The sequence below is a fragment of the Garra rufa genome, chromosome 18 (assembly GCF_049309525.1).
Source record: "Garra rufa chromosome 18, GarRuf1.0, whole genome shotgun sequence".
Lineage (NCBI taxonomy): Eukaryota > Metazoa > Chordata > Actinopteri > Cypriniformes > Cyprinidae > Garra > Garra rufa.
Genome location: NC_133378.1, coordinates 26676528 through 26697793, shown reverse-complemented (window position 1 = coordinate 26697793; position 21266 = coordinate 26676528). Strand labels below are relative to the sequence as shown.

The 21266-nt window shown below is 34.6% G+C and overlaps 2 protein-coding genes across 2 annotated transcripts in view; both read left to right on the top strand.

The window, feature by feature from the left end:
- Positions 1-12: 12 nt before the first annotated feature.
- On the top strand, positions 13-17244 carry acvrl1 (activin A receptor like type 1). Its single transcript, XM_073822609.1, has 11 exons — positions 13-541; positions 4560-4631; positions 4809-4841; positions 4942-5169; positions 7148-7326; positions 7798-7897; positions 9377-9523; positions 9707-9982; positions 11299-11496; positions 13880-14010; positions 14694-17244. Exons 2-11 carry the CDS (start codon positions 4562-4564, stop codon positions 14838-14840), a joined length of 1509 nt encoding a protein of 502 aa, XP_073678710.1. The 5' UTR covers positions 13-541; positions 4560-4561; the 3' UTR covers positions 14841-17244.
- Positions 17245-20680: 3436 nt separating this feature from the next.
- acvr1ba (activin A receptor type 1Ba) overlaps positions 20681-21266 on the top strand; it is a 14329-nt gene continuing 13743 nt past the window's right edge. Inside the window, exon 1 of the mRNA XM_073822872.1 lies at positions 20681-20846. Coding sequence (XP_073678973.1) covers positions 20756-20846 — 91 coding nt within the window. The 5' untranslated portion in view covers positions 20681-20755. The remainder of the gene's footprint in view (positions 20847-21266) is intronic.

Genomic DNA, 21266 nt, shown 5'->3' with positions numbered 1-21266 from the left:
CTTAGACAATGAGGGGTGGGACAAAACTGTATATTTTAAAATCTGTAATCTAACCCCTAAATCAAGAACATTGCTCAAAGTTTGCTTTACACTTATCGAGATGGAGTCGTCAGGAGTCGATCAGGGAATGTTTATTTCCAAGCGGAAGAAGACTGTTTCTTCTCCGAGAAGCAGTTTCTTGTTTTCGGTTTATCAGCTCGAGATTTGACTGGAGATATATTCCTATGCCACGACTCGATATGTTCTGCATTACGCCGATCTACGCAATATTTCGCTTGAGGAACTAGGACTGATCGGATTGTGAGTGAATGAAAACTGAAGTGTAAAGAGTTGAACTAACGTTACAGAGTTTACACCGAGAATGCCAGGATGTGGAAAAAGTTAAGGATCCAGCACATCTGGATGTGACTTGCGCCGCTGATTTCACTATATTCGCCGTAAGGAGATAATAGTTTCACGTTTCGAGTAATGAAAGACGAGTTTCATAAACAGATGAAGTTTGATAAACTTTATTCGTGAGTGAACGCAAGACGAAAATCAGGTAAACCACCCTTCATGTTTTCTAATCTATTTTCTAATCTATCTCTCTTATAGTGAATGTGGCGTATATCATATGAATACTATTCAGAGTGTAAAGTCGATAACGTTTTGAATGAAAGGGTCATGAATAGTTTATAAATGCGTAGTGAGAGCTTTTCCATTGTGAAAGGGCAGGAGTAACTGAAACTTTGCAGCAATTTCATTATTTAAAGAAACAGAATCACAACATGCAGAAAAACACATTACACTCGTTGTGTTTTCTATGTTTCTTTAAATTCCTATTTGAGGAACCTTCTTTTCACAGGTGAGTACATTTCCAATATGTGTTACAGGTTGGTCATTTCTAAATGTGTGTAATGTCTAATAATGATGTATCTGAGACTTGGATGATGCTGTCCTACAATAATGTGAATGTGGGCTGCATTATATTATTACATTAAAATAAACTATTACTAGAATGTATATATTTTAACATCCATTACAATTGTTTAAATACCAGTATTCTGTGTAGCCGTCTTTGCACGCCATTTGTACAGTTGCACTCACTGACACAAACAGAGCCCTAAATGAAACCCACATCTAGTTATCGTGAACCGTGAGGTCAGTTCATTTATCTCTGAAACTGTGAAATGCTGGCGCTTACAAATACATTGAGGCGTACCAGGCTTTTTAACTGCAGTCAAAACAGGCAAGTTCCTACAGCTGCAAGATGGAGCCAGAGATATGCTGCTGAATGCTGAATTTCCTCCTACTAATTTAAAATCCTGACTCAAACCCTTAATTTATTTCTGTAGGTTAACAATATGGGCTATTACAAGTGTTATATTTTTGGAAAGTCCTGCAGAGTGACTTGCTATACTCCATCTAAACTAAAGTAATGAACTAGTGAATGCAAAGGTGATTAATATGGTTAAAAACTATCCAACAGAGTAAGTCACTTTAGTATAGTATTAGAAATAACTGTAACATATAAATGACAAAACAAATCGGGTTCTATATTCTATTTCAGAGAATGAGTGCTGAGAAAAGTGGAAGGAGAATTAGAAAGTGTGCTGTTAGTTCCCATGGGTCTTTTGACTGCTCTGAGAGAGAATGCTGACAAGCAGGTCATCGAAACAGGAATCGCATTTCATCATGTTCACTTTAGGCTTTGATTCAAGACGGACACTATCTGATTTGAGAAATAAAGATCAGTGTACCCAGAGAGAAGAGAGGGTGGGGTGGTTTTCCGCCTTAAATGTGGCCCAGAGGGCCTAGCAATTACCCATTTTTTGTGCTGCAAGCGTACGTGACAAAGTTGTTTACACTGACCCACCTTACATTGGTGGGCTTAAATGGAAGACTTAAAAGACTACTCTACAGACAAAGAGACTCATGCTGGAACCTCGCTGTATGTGTTGCTACATCAGGAAGTGGTCATCGTCATTTCCAGTTACCCATTATTTGTGTGTCGGCTCGGATCCCATGACGCCATTTATTTATATTAAATGTATTGCAGACAGCAACAAATACCACAGATTAAATAGATTAAATATAACGCATTGCATATATATCGCTGAAGGGAGTTTTATGTGTATGATATTTCTTCAGAAGGGAAGGATCAACTCATACACATCAACTCTGGCTCCAATTACTGGTCTGTTTCAAAACATCATGGCTGACTCTGTTTTTCCATGACATCACATAAGTATATAGTATACGTAGTTTAATTACAGAGTCAGGGCTACATGAAAATATTCTGTTGTTTTCAGCACCCTACTGATATGCAGTGATCGCATAGTGAATTCGGACAATTTGGTGACACCTAATTAATTAAAAAAGTATGAATGACATTGCATTAGATAAATAAATAGCAAATAAACAGGCATTTGTAAATAAATGATGCTAGATTTTCTCAATTTCAAATAATAGAATATTATTACATTATATAACATATATATGATTTTTGACTTGATAGATAGATATTAATTTCATAATTAATATTATTAGTACATTTTCAGAACTTTTTATGTAATATTTAGAATATTTTCTTAGAGATTTTGCAATAATTATAATAAGAAATTAAATACATGCATGCATGTATAAAAAAATTACTAAAATATATTAGCATTTAATTGTTTATATTTGAAATTATTTTAAATATGTTTAGAAACACATACACATATAATCCAAAAACTGAATATTATATTAATAATATTAATATTATATAAATATTTAAATATTAGTAGTAGTAATAACTATTTTAATAATTAATAGTTTTAGTACATTATTAGAACATTTGAATATTTATAAAATTTTCTTTTAAATTTTACAATTGAAATGATTATATTATAATATAGTAATGTTAAAAGTGTTTGTATTTGATATATCAACTACAGTATCTCAACCATTTTAGTGTATCTTCTCAAAGGACAATACTATAGTAATGAAACTTGGATATATTTTAGAGTAGTCAGTGTGCAGCTTGCATAGCAATATAGATTTACTGTCCCCTGAAAATCACTCAACAACGAAATAGCTGGCAACGAAAGTGAGTACACCCTAAGTGAACTTGTCCAAAGTGTCAATATTTTGTGTTAGTACCATTGTTAACTGGCACTGCCTTAATCATCCTGGGTATGGAATTGACAAGAGCTGTGTCATATGGTCTGAGCACTGACAAGCTGACCTTCTACTTCTGCAACCTTTAAAGCAATGCTGGCAGCACTCATGCATCTGTTTTTTGAAGCCAGGTTCTGCACTTGACACACAGAACGAGTGCTCAACTTGGTTGATCGACCCTTGCAAGGCCTGTTCCGAATGGAACCCATTTTGGAAAACTTGTGACCCTGACCACTGTAGTGCAACTCAGTTTCAGGGTGTTACTGAACCTCTTAATAGCTTTCGCCATCTTTGTGGAGAGCAACAATTCTAATTCTCAAATCCTCAGAGTTTTTTGCCATGCGATGCCATGTTGAACATCCAGTGGTCAGTATGAGAAAATTGTACTTAAAGCACAATTTTTAACTGCTCTAAAACAAGATACACAACTTTGTATGGTCTTGTCAAGCAGACAGAAACATAAACATGATGAATAGGACATGTGGCTTTTCATGTATGTTGCCAGCTATTTTGACAATAATGGCTGTATGTTGAGTTATTTTCAGAGGATAGTAAATCTATACTGCTATACAAGCTGCACAATGATTACTCTAAAATATATCCAAGTTTCATTTTTATAGTATTGTCCCTTGAGAAGATATACTAAAATGGTTGCTTCCTTTGGTGCGGACAGGCGTGTACTCACTTTTGTGAGATACTGTATTTTTTAAAGTAATATTTAAATGAAATGTAAATTTAAGTAATTTTATTAAAAAAATCTATACACAACAAAACAGTGTAGTTTCCACCTACTGCCTGTTGAAAGCAGCCTGCAGGACAGGCCCAACACTTCAGCATGCAGGTTTTCCTTCATCTTAATATAATAGGTTTTCAGGCATTTTGCTTGCGTGACCAGTCGACTTCCAGACCTAGAGGAACAAGCAATCCAGAGTATCTGGACGGCTAGCCGGGTGCGGCCTCTGAATGGCAGGAAGTATAGCCATCAATATTTACTCTGCGTGTGCAGCAGCCAGAGTGTCTACAAGGACCAGTGGCACAGAGGAGAGCGAGGCCTCCACTAAAGTCCTCTCCCACCCATTCAGACTATAATTGCAACACAGACAGACTGACTGGACCCTCTCCATCTGTCGTTCTTTAACTCATGACTTCCTTTGGTGCGGACAGGGGTTATTGAGCTTTTTTCCATTAGGGCTTGTAAAGAGATTCCTACGTAAAGAGAACACTACATGTCACTGTATGATTACGCCATTATATGATTCCAGTGTGGAACAATGCCTTGTAAATGCCAGATCAGCGAAGGATGGTGCAAGGGAGCAAGGGATATGTACATATAAATTGAAGGAGGTGGAAGTGTTTTTTTTATATGTGTGTCGAAGTGCGCGCTCTTATCCTGTATTCCGTATTCCCTCTTTTTTTAGACATGAAGGCTTCTAAGATCCTCGCTGTATTGTTCGTTTTGGTGTATTCAGGGAGATACACAACTCTTGCAGGTGAGGTTATATAAATGCAGTCACACTAGTTTTTTTTTTGTGTTACACAAATACCAGCCGGGTGATGTAGATATTTGTTTCCTGAGTAGACAATAAACCAGAGGAAGTATGTATCTTCCTGCTCTGTTTGGACATCTTGTTAGACACCATTGCAAACAAACACGTTTCTTTTTTCAGATAACGTTTTGACAGACTCTCCCCCAGAGAATGGTGAGTATGCTGTCATATATTGTATATATAATCAACTGAAATACTGTGATATTATTCACACATGAAATTGTTACTTACATTATCCCTTTCTTGTCCATAGATGAAGGCAAGGAGGGCGATGTACAGTGCAGCTGTGAGAACACATATGCCTGTGTAAACAACACCTGCTGGGGCAATATTTGCTTCTACACTTCGGTCCACGAGCGGGTAGTCAGGGGCTGTTTATCCACCAGCGAGCAGTGCCACGTGCCTAATGTACCTGGAGTTTATTCCAAGTGCTGCTTCACACACTTCTGCAATGCAAACCTCAGTGTGCCTGAAAAAACAGGTAAGTCATCTTTTTTAAAGACATATTTTACATCAGTACAGAGATTCATTATTAAAATCAAACACTCTTTTGCCTCAGCTGGCCTGACATCAGTAGAAGTTTGCTCTCTGCTGCCTCCTACTGTTATATTGTCTTTTTTAATTAAATCTAGCGTAAGCTTATGTTGTTGTAGCACAAATAGAAACTGAAAATAATTATCACATAGAAAAATATATTTTTATATATATTTTAAAAGTTAAAGAAAGTTATTTAGTTATTTCCTCATTATCTTTTGGCCATTTTTACTATATTTTAATATAAATATATGGTAACACTTTAGATTAAAGAAACACATTCACTATTAACTGTTAAGAATTTTCCCTCGATAAACTGTTAATTTTAAAAAAGTAATTGTGACTTTTTATCTCACAATTCAGACTTTTTTCTTAGAATTGCGTGATAGAAACTCGCAATTGCGAGAAAGTCACAATATTGAGAAATATAGTCAGAATTGTGATATAAACCCAGAGTTTTGATTTTTTTTTCTCAGAACTGCGAGATACAAACTTGTAATTCTTTATTTTTTTATATAAACTCACATTCACAATTATTATTCACAATTCTGACTTTAAAACTCGCAACTGCAAGTTAAGTCAGAATTGTAATATAAAAAAGTCAGTCTTTTTTCCTATCAGAATTGCACTTTATAACTCACAATTGTGAGTGTATTTTGAGGAAAAAAGTCAGAATTACGAGTTTGTATCATGCAGCTCTGAGAAAAAAGGTCAGAACTTTGAGTATCACGCATTTCTGAGAAAAAAGTCAGAATTACGAGTTTGTATCATGCTGTTCTGAAAAAAAAGTCAGAACTTTGAGTTTGTATCAAACTATTCTGAGAAAAATAGTCAGAATTGCAAGTTTGTATTACATAAATCTGAGAAAAAAAGTCAGAATTGCACATTCGTATCATGCAATTCTGAGAAGACAGTTAGAATTACGAGTTTGTATCATGCAATTCTGAAAAAAGGTAAGAATTGTGAGTTTGCATCACGCAATTCTAAGAAAAAAAGTCAGAATTGCAAGTTTGTATTACATAAAATGTGAGAAAAAAGTCAGAATTGCACGTTTGTATCATGCAATTCTAAGAAAAAAGTTAGAGTTACGAGTTTGTATCATGCAATTCTGAGAAAAAGGTAAGAATTGTGAGTTTGTATCATGCAGTTCTGAGAAAAAAAGTCAATTGTGAGTTTGCATCATGCAATTCTAAGAAAAAAAGTCAGAATTGCAAGTTTGTATTACATAAAATGTGAGAAAAAAGTCAGAATTGCACATTTGTATCATGCAATTCTGAGAAAAAAAGTTAGAATTACGAGTTTGTATCATGCAATTCTGAAAAAAAGGTAAGAATTGAGTTTGTATCATGCAGTTCTGAGAAAAAGTCAGAATTGTGAGTTTGCATCACGCAATTCTGAGAAAAAAGTCAGAATTACAAGTTTGTATCACAATTCTGAGAGAAAAAAATTAATTGCGAGTCAGAAAAGTCAGAATTTTGAGTATCATGCAATTCTGAAAAAAGTCAATTCTGAGTTTGTATTATGCAATTTTGAGAAAAGTGAGAATTATGGGTTTGTATCACAATGCAATGAAAAAAATGCAATGTTTGTGTAATGCAATTCTGAGAAAAAAGTTAGAACTGTGTTTGTATCACGCAACTCTGAGAAAAAAAATCAGAATTGCGAGTTTGTATCACGCAATTCTGAAAGAAAAAAGTGCTTAAAATGAGCTTAAAAAGTAATTTATATAATTTGAAAATATATATTCCGTATATTATATCAGCTTTATATGCTATATGATGCATTAAGAATATTTTAATATATCTAGCATATAAATATAAATTTTACAATGACTGAAAAAGTTTTCAAAGAACAAAATGTGGCTATGCCGCATTTTTTGTCTGGTCTGGTTGAGTGATGTTCTTCACTATTGTGTTTGTTTCTAGTGGAAAAGCCCATCAGAGTGATTCTGCTGGTGGGAGTGCCATTGTTGGTGCTGCTGGTATTGTCGATGGCAGGCTGTGGGCTTGTGTTATGGCTGCGTACAAGGCGACAGCACCACCCGCTGGTGAAACACGACCCTTCCATGCTCAAAGTCCCCAGTGGAGGGGACTCAACATATGGGGTAAAACACTACTGCCGGGTGGCATTCGCAGCTTTCTCACTGATCTCATTATCCTTGCTTCATTGTGATACAGTCTTGTTTGTAATGAGCTGGTCTTAATGATTATTTGTGCTCGTATTTACACAAGAGAAAACTCTTCTCATAGACAGCAATGAGATAAAATGGAGAATTTATCTGCCTCTGCCTCTCAGATTTTTCTATGAAGAAAAGTACTCTTGTTATCTCAAATTTCACAATGTCATAAACTGTGTTTAAATTTCCCAAGATACCAAAGTTTGTCATCAAAAGAGGAGAAACATCTGAGACAAAGTTTGTTACTTTATTGAACTAGAACAGAGAGCTTTAATTCAGTCTTCTAAGCAGCCTCTGAGTAAAACGTTCCTGTTGTGACTCAAATTCCCATAACTTGACAGCAAGTGTGTGTCATTTTTCAGCTGGTCAGTAATCTAAGTGTGTAATTGTCCTTTTTAGGATATCTTTGATGAGTTTTGTACATCGGGCAGTGGGACTGGCCTGCCTTATCTGGTGCAGAGGACCATGGCTCGACAGATCTCTCTGGTGGAGTGTGTTGGTGAGAGAACATTCATATCTCATTACACAATGCTGCATTGGCAGCGGTTGAAACAACTGCAGGGTGACACTATGAAATCTATGAGGTTGAGATGTGTCATGCTGCACCTTTTTTCTTTTAAACTGATTTTTTTTTTTTTTTTTACTTTTTTCATACTGTACGACATTTGAATAGGATTTATTAGGAGGCTGGTGGCATTTAGATTTCAACATATTTAAAAATATATATATATTAAAGCTACTATAATCGATTAAATATATTATTATTCTAAATATATTATTTATTTTACAAATCATGTATAATTTATATTGCAAATAATACATTATTAATATTACAAAAACAATTATTATTTATTAATTAATAATTATTATTATTATTACTATAATTATTATTACGAGTAGTTGTGTTGCTCTTGCTGATTATAATACTATTAATTTATTATTAATAATTATTTATTAATTTATTATTATTTATTATTTAACACTGAGTTTGATTTAGAGGGTGGTGGCATATTGATTTTGATGTACTTTAAATTTACATACTTTAATATTTAAAATGCTACCATAATTCATTTAAATATATTATTATTATAAAAGTATTATTTATATTAGAAATCATTTATTAATACATTTATAAAAATAATTTCAATACGCACAATTTGTGGATTTAACTATCTCTCTCTCTCTCTCTCTCTCTCTCTCTCTATATATATATATATATATTCTAATAATAATAATTATTAGTGCTAGTAGAAGTATTGTTGCTGATGTTCATTATAATACTATTAATTTATTATTAATATTTATTTATTTATTTGTTCAATTCAGTTTTTGTAAAACTTACAATTATTAACTTTTTTTTTTTTTTTACTGTACAACATTGAGTTTGATTAAGAGGGTGGTGGCTTATTGATTTAAATCTACTTTAAATGTAAAAACTTTAATATTTGAAATGCTACCATAACTGATTAAATACAGTATTATTATTATAAAAATTTATTATTTATATCAATATTATTAAAAAAATGAATAAGCACAATTTGTGGGTTAAAATATATATATTGTTATAACAATAATAATAATTATTATTATTACCATTAATTGTAGTAGTGTTGTTGCTGTTGTTGGTTATAATACTATTAATTATTTATTTATTAATTATTAATTGTTTATTTATTGTTTAATTAACATATTAATTAAAATTAATTAATAATAACTTTAAATGTTTACAATTACTATAGATTATGTAACCAGTAATATAACTATTCATACTATAAACATAATTTATATAAAAATTATAATATTATAAATAATTACAATAAAATAATTTAGTTTAACTGGATTGTGAGATACATTTTAAATATTTTTATTATTACATTGGTTTTAAAATGTGATAATAATGCAGTAGTGCACAAATGATCAATATAGATCACTTATAATATGCTTATTATTAATGTTTCCCTCTGAACGTTTCTGACAGGTAAAGGGCGTTATGGAGAGGTATGGAGAGGAACCTGGATGGGAGAGAGTGTGGCTGTCAAGATTTTCTCCTCCCGTGATGAACAGTCCTGGTTTAGAGAGACTGAGATCTACAACACAGTCCAACTAAGGCATGAAAACATCTTGGGTAAGTTCCACCCGCACTGCATTTTTCATTGCTTGTGTGGGAAGGGATCATTCTGCGAGTACGGCTGCAGCCACAATATGTTCTGACTTACCCAAACATCATTTTTCCAATAAAAGAATTACACGACATTTGATTTAAAATATCATATTTCTCTCTTACGCGTGTTCTCGGTCCGGCTACCAGGCTTCATAGCATCAGACATGACGTCTAAGAACTCCAGCACTCAGCTGTGGCTGGTCACTCACTTCCATGAGTTGGGCTCCCTCTATGACTTCCTGCAGTACAGCACGCTGGACCCCGAGGGCTGCCTGCGCATGTGTCTGTCCATCGCCAGCGGCCTTGTACACCTCCACACGGAGATACTCAGTACGCAGGGCAAACCAGCCATCGCACATCGAGACCTGAAGAGCCGCAACATTCTGGTGAAGAGAAACGGCCAGTGCTGCATCGCAGACCTAGGTGAGAAATTAGGACAAACACAGAAACCTAATCATAAGGAGTCCTTTTTCTGTTCTACTTTGGCAAATCATATATTTATAATTTATCTATGATGGCGTTTTAGTGGCATGTTAAAAAACAAAAAATCTTATGTCATAATATTTCGAGAATGAGTCGAAATATTCTGTGAATAAAGTGAAAATATTACCAGAATAAAGTTGAAATACTAAAAAAATAAAGTCGAAATACTACAAGAATAAAGTTGAAATATTGAAAGAATACAGTCGAAATATTACGAGAATAAAGTCGAAATTTCATTTTCATGTTTTCTTTGTGAAAATTCCACCACCTACTCCGCAAAGATGCCTGCTGTCACAATCAGGAGGGTTGTGGAGTGGAGATGGATGAGGAGAACCGGAGTAAATGAAAGAATAAAGTTTATTGAAACAAAACACTGAATAATGATAACAAATAAACAAAACCGGGAGCAGGAAACGAGCACATGTAACCAAACAAACGGAAGTAACATATACATTGACCGACAAACGGGGAGTGCAAACACAGACTCTTAAATACACTGAAAAGGGGGCGTGGTCACAAACAAGATAACAGGATAACGAGGGGGAAATACAAATATGGGCATGAACAAACCAAATGGAAACAAAACTAGAGGGGGGAAGACAAGGACTAAACCATTAGAACTGGAAACATAGGGAGAAAAACACTAGGAGAACAGAACAGAACAAGACACAATCCTGACATTTGCGTCCAACCTTTCCTTTCTCACATGTATTTAATTAAAAACAATACAGCATTCTAAAGGTTGAAGCGGACTCGTTATATATAACATACATTATATACGTTATTTTTGAAATATTACGACTTTAATTTTTTTTTGTGCTCCCAATCCAGGCCATTTGCATGCTCTCAAAATATTATAACTTTAATCTTGTAATTGCTTGTAATTGCTAAAAATTAATGTTCAAAACATTTCGACTTTATTCTCGAAACATTTTGACTTTATTCTCGAAACATTTCGACTTTATTCTCGAAACATTTTGACTTTATTCTCGAAACATTTTGACTTTATTCTCAAAACATTTCGACTTTATTCTCAAAACATTTCGACTTCATTCTCAAAACATTTCAACTTTATTCTCTAAATATTTAACATTTATTCTCGTAGTATTTTGACTTTATTCTCTTAATATTTAGACTCTCTTCTCGTAATTTCGACTTTATTCTCGAAATATTTTTTTTAATGTGGCAATAAAATGCCGTCGTAGATATCAAATATAGTTTTCTTAACACAGTGTGTCTCCTGTGTGCTCTCTCAGGCCTGGCTGTCATTCACTCTCAGTCCAATGACTATCTGGATGTGGGCAACAACCCGAGAGTAGGCACCAAGCGTTATATGGCACCGGAGGTTTTGGACGAGAGTATTCGTGTTGACGTTTTTGAGTCCTATAAACAAACTGACATCTGGGCCCTGGGTCTCGTCTTGTGGGAGATAACTCGTCAAACTATTGTAAACGGTAAGATGGAGTCATTATTCAACTTTATTTGGTGGCACCACTGCTATTCTGTGCTCTTGTGACTGGGGATTCATTTTTAATTATGTTTCAAAGCATTACATACAGTATTGATGCCAAAAACATTAAAGGGAACATCGGATGCCCATTTTCCACAAGTTGGTATGATTCTTTAGGGCTTTCATGAAATGTTTGCAGTATACTTTGGTTAAAATTCCTCAATGGTTGTGTAAAACAACACCCTTTTTACCTTGTCAAAAACAGCTCTGTTAACAGCGACTCATTTCGGTGCATATCTCTTTAAATGATAATGAGCTACTGCTAATCCCGCCCCTCTCTGTAATTTTCTGTGTATTTGGTGTACTAATGTTCACTTTTGTTCACTTTTACATCAAACTACAAAACACTTGCTTATGAGACGCTGTCGCTCGGGCGCAGAGAAAATGGCGGGCAGCGTACAACTGTCTGAGGGCGAAAATATGCTAATAAGGGACGGTCCGTCGACTGCAGTGGGCGGGGCCTGAACAGTATAACATCATACTGCTCAGAAAATCAAAACAGCTTGACAATTGCAACTGTTTAGGTTGTTTGGAGATTAAAAAAAAGATGTGAATGGATTTTTATCATTGTAGGGTGATTGTGTTCACACACTTCTAAGACACATCAGATGCAAACACTATGTAAAAGTGAATTTTGTATCTGATGGCCCCTTTAATATGCTGAGACTTATAAAATAATAATTAGTTAATGTTTTATTGCACATTGCAACTTTCACTGAACAGTTCTCTGACTCCAGGATCTCAATGTTCTAACTAAGTTTCGTTTTTCTGTTGCTAAGCAACGATTTTCACCATTCTGTTAGATGTGATAGACTTCTCTGTTTATTTTTTCCTCATAAGTTTCTTCGTCTTACTTCCCCTCCATTCCTCCTTCTGTTTTTTCTCCATGGGTACGTCTGTCTCCTCTATCCACCCACGATTAGCGGCCCAATAATTATAAACAATCTTATCTGGTGTCAACACTCCCGCTCATGTAGTCCAGATGCGCTTGTTCTCTCTTTTTCCCGCTCTCTCTTACACACACTCACTTTTTAAGAAGCACTTAATCAAGCCTTTATATATATTTTTCATGTACTATGAACTAACTGTAAAACATTAGTCAAATGCATATTCAAATTTAAATGTATTCCTGTGATTTCAAAGCTGAATGTTTAGCATCATTACTCCAGTCACATGATCCTTCAAAAATCATTGTAATATTCTGGCTCAAAAAACATTTTTATGTTGAAAACAGCTGAGTAGAATTTTTTTTAGGTTTCTTTGATGAATAGAAAGTTCAGAAGAATAGCATTTTTCTGAAATTTATCATCACTTCTGATCAATTTATAGCATCCTTGCTAAGTAAAAGTATTAATTTCTATAATTTCTTCCCCCAAAAAAATACTCCAAGCTTTAGAATGGTATAGTGTATAATGTTACAAAAGCTTTTTACTTCAGATAAATGCACATTTTAGATCTTTCTATTCATCAAATAATTCTGTTTTAAATATTGATAATAATAATAATTATAATAAATATTTCTTGAACAGCAAGTCAGCATATCAGAATGATTTCTGAAGGATCATGTGACAGAAGTAATGATGCTGAAAATTTAGCTTTGATCACAGTAATAAATTACATTTTAAAATATATTCAAATTGAAAACAGTTATTTTAAATAATTAAAATATTTCAAAATTGTACTGTTTTTGCTGCACTTTGGATCAAATAACTGATCGAGGGAGGCTTGGTGAGCAGAAGAGACTTCTTTAAGAAACATTAAAAATCTTACTGTTCAAAAACTTTTGGCTTTTAAAGTGTAATTTATTCTTGTAATGGCAAAGCTCAATTTTAAGGATTCTTTGATGAATAGAAAGTTTAAAACAACAACTTTTATTTGAAATAGGAAGCTTTTATATATATAAATGTCTTTACTGTCACTTTTGATCAATTTAATGCCTCCTTCCTAAATAAAATAATTCGCTTCTATAATAAAAAAAAAAATTACAGGCTCTTTTGGTCTTTATATTTCTTCATATAAACTACTGTTTTAAGAATAAAAATGCAAAATAATAGCTTTTTTAATGGTCCCACTGTAGCTTTTTACCCCATAATGTCAACTGCCATATGCTGCTCATAGACTCCCTGGACATTTTCCAGCCATCCTCCCACATAAGTATTAGTACTGCCAACCTCCAAACTCCCAAACCACTGTTTTATAGATATGGTCAGAAGAGACATTCAGTCTCGGCACACATCTGCATTTTTGTCAGTAAAAATTCAAATGCAATGTAGTCAGCAAACGTTGACAAAACCCCATAAAATCCCTTAATTCTGTGGTTTTCTCAGGGATTGTGGAGGAGTACAGACCGCCGTTCTTTGACATGGTGCCCTCTGACCCAAGTTTCGAGGAGATGAAGAAAGTGGTGTGCGTCGACCAGCACAGGCCCAGCCTCCACAATCGACTACACTCTCATCCGGTGAGATACTCAAACATGCCAGAGATACAGACTGAATGGCTCGGAAGACTTGGACGCGAGTCAGACGCTAGACAAGGCTTTGCTTTGACAGCTGCAATCTGGAGCAATTTGTTAGGAAAGCATTAAATGTGTGTGGGACAAAATATTCTGTCAGTCTATGATGTCACTGAAAAAATGCTTGTGGGCTTTAATTGTAGGCTTGCTGTAGAGAGTATATTTATTGCATATGCACTGTAGAAAATGGATGGAAATTTACATTTATCCTGCTTAATGCCATAATCAAGACAAAAGAAAGCAGAGTAGCAGACTTGCAGGCTAGTCGCTAAATTTGTTGCAATTTGCACTTGAAAATAATTCTCCCTTTGATCTCTTGTTGAAACTGTTTTGCTGTATTAGACTGTTTAATGTTTACCACATACTCCTTCCTAAAATGTATCTCCTCAGAAGAGAAAGTAACTAAACAGTTTAGAAAGACAAATATGAATATTTCAGCAAGGTTCTCACAAAACCCTGTTATTTTGTGTCAGAAGTTGGTTGGCTTAGAATTGAAGTTGAAATCTGGGTCACTTCTTTGCATCTATTTTGGTAGCCTGGTTTGGAATAAACACCAGTCAGTTATATTCATACATTTACACATTAAACTGAACATGACCATCAGAATTCTGTTTTTTTTTTCTGTCAAGATCCTGTCTGCAATTGCGAAGATTATGAAAGAGTGCTGGTTCCAAAGCCCTTCAGCTCGACTCACTGCTCTGCGTGTCCGAAAGACCCTCTCCAAACTGGACCAGGACCATGACTACGACATAGACAAGCTCAAACTGGACCTCTAGAATAGACCTCCTGCCATGAATTTTTAAGGAAGTTTGATTCTAATGGACCCACATGACATATTCATCCATCTGAGTACATTTAGACTCTTTTAATGCGCCTTTCAAGCTTCTTGTCTTAAGGCTCCACTGAACATGGTTTATCTTATCATGACATTAGTTCACTGTGGGAAGTCGAGGCCATAACTGTGCTGTCCTCAAGTATATCCACACGACTGCTCTTCTCGGACCTGCATATTTCAACACGGTGACTCATTTGTTACTGAAATTAAAACAAGGTTGATAAACCCACAAAATTCTTTTCAGTGTAGTGAGAGTGAGAAGGTTTTTTCAGGCAGGATGTGGGTCATTCTGGACTTCCTAACTGCGGTGTTTCCTGAAATTCTTAACTTCCTAAACATGACTGTAACCTAGAAAGGTTGCCACATGCTTTAGACTGTTTGTTGCACTTACTTTTGGACCATCTTTTTAAAGGGATAGTTGACCAAAAATGAAAATTCTGTCATTAATTACTCATCCTTATATCGTTTCAAACCTGTAAGACTGTCATTTATCTTTGGAACACAAATTAAGATATTGTTAATGAAATCTGAGAGCTTTGTGACCTGCATAGACAGCAACGCAACTGACACGTTCAAGGTCCAGAAAGATAGTAAGGACATCATTAAAATAGTCCATGTGAGATCAGTGGTTCAACCGTAATTTTATAAAGCTACGAGAAGCTATTTTTGTTTTATTTGTGCACAAAAAGTAGTCTGCTAGCTAGATTACAGTTGAACCACTGATGTCACATGGACTATTTTAACTATGTGCTTACTACAGCTGAAGTCAGAAGTTTACATACACCTTGCAGAATCTGCAAAATGTTAATTAATTTACAAAAATAAGAGCAATGCATGTTATTTTTTATGTAGTACTGACCTGAATACGATATTTGACATAAAAGATGTTTACATATAGTCCACAAGAGGAAATAATAACTGAATTTATAAAACATTACCCTGTTCAAAAGTTTACATACACTTGATTCCTAATACTGTGTTGTTACCTGAATGATCCACAGCTGCTATTTTTGTTTGTCCCTTGTCCCTTGTTTGTCCTGAGTCCTTAAACTGCCTGCTGTTCTTCAGAAAAATCTTTTAGGTCCCACAAATTCTTTGGTCTTTGAGTATTTTTGTGTATTTGAACCCTTTCCAGCAATGACTTTGAGATCCATCGTTTCACACTGAGAGACTCATATGCATATATTACACAAGGTTCAAATGCTCACTGATGCTCCAGAAGAAAACATGATGCATTATCTTCAAACTTTTTGAATTTGAGGATCAGGGTAAATTTTATTAAGTTTGTCTTGTGGGAAGCTACATCTTCTGTAGCTTCTGAAGGGCATAAGAAAAATGTACACATCTTCATTCTGTTCAAAAGTTTGCACCCCTGGCTTCTAATGCATTGTGTTTCCTTCTGAAGCATCAATGAGCATTTGAACCTTCTGTAATAGTTGCATATGATTCCGTCAGTTGTCCTCAGTGTGAACAGATGGATCTCAAAATCATACAGACATTGTTGGAAAGGGTTCAAATACACAGAAATGCTGGAAAAAAAAGAATTTGAGGGACCAGAAGGATTTTTCTGAAGAACAGCAGGCAGTTCAACTGTTCACAATGAAGGGACAATTCTACTTTTTAAAAATAAAAAATAAAAACAGCTGTGGATCATTCAGGTAACAGCACAGTATTAAGAATCAAGTGTATGTACTTTTGAATGGGGTCATTTTTACAAATTCAACATATTTTTTTTTTGTCTTGTGGACTTTATGTAAATGCCTTTTATGTGAAATATCTTATTCAGGTCAGTACTAAATAAAACAATAACATGCATTTTGTATGATGATCCCTCTTATCCTCTGGTAAAATAAAAAACATTTTGCAGATTCTGCAAGGTGTGTGTAAACTTTTGACTTCAATGTGTCAATTGCATTGCCGTCTACGCAGGGTCAGAAAGCTAATTTGTCCTAATTTGTGTTAAAAAGATGAACGAAGGTCTTACGGGTTTGGAACAACATGAGGGTGAGTAATCAAAGACTAAATTTTCATTTTTGAGTGAGCTATCCCTTTAAGAAGAACAAGAACTGCATTACAACTTGCACCAAGTAATTATTAAAACAGAGGACATATTAACACAGTGCACTTTTATAAATAGTTAAATATTTTTTACATGATTGAAATTACAATCACATTACTCTAGCTGTACTATATCTTTTTTTTATAATGTACAATATATTTGCTTTTTCAGAAATAATCAGTGTATGTGTATACGAGTTCTTTTGCACAAAATGCCTATTATTTTCACTTCAAATAATAGTATTTAAGTATTAATAAAACTTCAGGATACTGAAGACGACTTTGAACATTTCTCTGCACTCTTAGATTTTAAACTCATTTTTGTGGGTATGCCATGTAAAACTTACATCCACTAGAGGGCATCATTAATTGCTCTTTTCCCCCACCCCCAAAGTGTAACATTGGGTTCTTGTTGCCTTTTCTCTATCAGACTAATCTGAGCAAACTGTGCCACAGCCTGATCTGGTTAATGAATACAGCATCACTTCAGTAGTCCTCAAGGAGATATAACAGATCCATTTCCCTTTTGCCTCAATCCACTTCTTATAAACCATAAACAATGTGTATCCTGTCTTATAAGCCACGCAATCTTGCAATTGTTCGAATTGTTGTTCGACACTAAAAGACCTGATACCCCTCGGGAACTACCAAGACACACCTCGGTGTTGTTGAACAACATTTCACGGATACAATACTGAATGCATCCTTCACTATCATGTTTCAGACAGACCTATATTTACCCGGTGCAAATAGATATCTCACGTATCTTATTCATAGAAACGAGACTGCCAAACGGGTGTCTTTCCAGTATAAATCCCTTCCTACGCACACTGACACGCCGAGAAGGCCAAAAGAGCAGATGTTCCGCTGATTGATGGATATTTATAAGATGTTTATCTCGTTTTTTTTCCTGAGCCAAAGTTTCCCTTCAGCGTGTCGTGTTTGTCTTGCTGTCAGACTGTATGGCGGAGTGAGAGGATGGGCATTGATTTCTGTCTGCCTGTTTATCTATATCTGCGCCCTCGCTATATCCATCTGTGAAGGAGCACAGAGAGGGGGCTTTGCTGGAGATAATTCCCCAACTCTGCCTGTCCGGTCAGACAGAGAGAGGGTTATTTTTAACAAGAGCACAGTGGCTGAGTAGAGTATCAATGCCTTGCTCTGGTAGGCCAGACTCCTCTGAAATGGTGCCCTTATATCAGCTGTGACTTTTTTTTTTTTTTTTTTTACACAGAGCAGACCCACATGCCTTTGTTTGGAAAACTCGGATATGAACGCCCAGCTAAAATATGTCGATTGATAATTGAAAGATATGACCCCACTTTATAAACAATAGACAGCCAGGGGCCAGATTAGCATGCAGTCTGGCTAAGGCAAAGAGGTTAATGGTAACAATAGAGGTTTAAGACTGCAAGCCGCAACTTTAAACGCTTTGTGTTTGACCTTTGCATTGAAAGCGACTTGAAAGGAATTTCAGCGTAATTAGATTTGATCTCGTACATCATTCTTTATGTACCCATACGGCTTAATGCACTACCCGAGAGACTCCTCGTGTCATGCGGCCATTAAGAGGACAAATACTGAGTGCATCAAATGTCTCTTTATTCCTCAAAATTAAAATCACAAGTTCTCCTCTGCCCTGCTATTTAGAGGAAGTAAACATCCTGAGGTCCTGGCACAAGCCAGAGCGCTCCTATAGGAATATGTTTGACTTGTTCCCTAAAGACGCTGTTTCCTTTTTCATACTAGATGAAGTCAAGAATTATTTTTTGCAATCAGTGATTTGTCATGGGGGTCTACATTCTCTTAAGCTTAACCCATACTGTGGTTTTGGTGGGAGTCCTGAGTGCTTTTTGTGTTGCTCATAGGGGTTCTGTAAGCTTCTTTGGATCACACACGTCGCACAATATGCACTGGTTTAGTTCACAAAGGTAACTTTGGCTCTGGAGTCATATTATTAAGACTATGACTGAGACTAAGGGGAATAGTGAACACCTCCTGCTGGATCATTACTAAGACATGATCAAAAACTGCAAATGTGTCATTGCTTTGTTGCGTCAGATCTTAAAATATGCTCATTAAAAAATAAAACATGTTCTCTCACTAAACACACTACTCTTTGATAAGAAATGTATGTGTACAGCTCATTTTAAGATTTTTAAAAGACGTTACATAAAATATTTCATTTTCCCATCTGGACTATTTTTACTCATTACTGATTCTTGAAATATGAGACATAATGTTATACCAAACAATTCTACTTTTTAAAAGTTATTTTATTAATTGTCAATTTCTCCTAGCTTTGTCACTGTCAAATATTTAAGAATATAACTTTTAAGACAATGTTTGTTAGATTTCAATATCTTAATTACATTTTAATAAATAAGAAAATACACCAAAAGCTCCTGTATTTAATAAATGAGTGAAATTACAAATATGGCTATTTCATCATAACATCATAAACAAAATCAATTTGAAGCTGTTATATACGCTTTTTGTAAAAAAAAAAAAAAAAAAAATTTAAATACACAACCAGTCAAACGATTTTTAATGTTTTTTAAAGAACACTCCAAGCCTGCATTTATTTGATTTACAGCAAATACAGCAAAAGCAGTAATATTGTGAAATATTTGTACCATTTAAAGTAACTGCTTTCTATTTGAATAGTCTTTAAAATGTAATTTATTACTATGATCAAAGCTAAATTTCTTCAGTGTCACATGATCCTTCAGAAATCATTCTAATATGCTGATTTGCTTTTTTTTTTTATTATCATCAATATTTAAAACAGTTGAGAACATTTTTAGGATTCTTTGATGAATAGAAAAAATCCAAAGATCAGCATTTATCTAAAATAAAAAGCATTTGTAACATTATACACTATTCCATTCAAAAGCTTGGAGTCAGTATATATATATATATATATATATATATATATATATATATATATATATATATATATTTATTTTTTTTTTTATTTATTTTTTTTTTTTTATCAAAAATGATGATAAAACATTTATGTGTTGCAAAAGATAAATGTTGTTTTCTTTACTTTCAAAGAAACTTATAATAATAATAATAATACATGTTTTTGATCAGCAAATCAGAATATTACAATGATTTCTGAAGGATCATGTGACTGGAGTAATGATACTAAAAATTCAGCTTTAAAATCACAGGAATAAATTAAATTTTAAAACATATTAGAATAGAAAACAGTTATTTTAAATATTAAAATACGTCAAAATTGTACTGTTTTTGATGTACTTGTACTTGTACTTGTGATCAAATAAATGCAGGCCTGGTGAGCAGAAGAGACTCCTTTATAAAAAAAAAAAAAAAAAAAAAAAAAATCTTTTACTGCTAGTGTGCATCTAAACATTCTGAACAGATTATTCCAAAATGATCACTTGATTTATAAACTTTTTTTTTCCCCCTGATTTGTAAACTGTTTGTCCCAGAGTTCAAGAATCAGTGTTGCTTGCCTTAATTCGTCCATGTTAAAGCCGCAAGCTAAATATGTGGAACATAACATATGACACAATAAATAAAAAACAATCCTGACGAGACCTCAACTACAGACAGGACCATCGGGCCAATTCACAAATGAGTCCTTGTAAAGAGACATTTCACCACAACAAAGGAGCCCAGGCGTGGAGCCCTCCCCTTTAAAACTAGGCACACCCCTTTAACCCACTATTGTCTAGCCGAGCCTGGCAGGCGGTGTATGGTTGGTTGGTTTGTGGTTGTGTTGGAAGTCTCGCTCGCTTGTCAATATCACACACAACGAATGCATTAATGCTAAGAGATGGGAATCTTGCAATCATGCTTCCACGACGAACTGCTGTAGCGCTGCTCGCCCTGTGTGGATTAATAGCGGTCGGCGATGGTGAGTCGGGTGTTTGTGTGTGTGTCACCTCTCTCTGTGTGTATTTATTTATTTGATAGGCTGCTGGTGTGTGGAGAGAGAGTGTGGCCAGGCTGTGTTGTGCTGGACGGGGCAGCCTGGCGCTCATCATGGCGCTCTGTCTGGGGTTTGTAAACCAGTCATCTGTACCGTAAATCATTTCTTATTCATATAGAACTAGTTTGAACTGCGATTCATTCGCAAACATACTTGATGGTTGTATATATCATTTTTGACGTTCGTCTATTAGGATTTAACCTGTGTTTGTAGTGTAGTGTTTGTTATTAATATAGCCAAATACAAAATACACTCTTGTTTGTGTTATATATATATATATATATATATATATATATATATATATATATATATATATATATACACACACACACACATGTACGCACA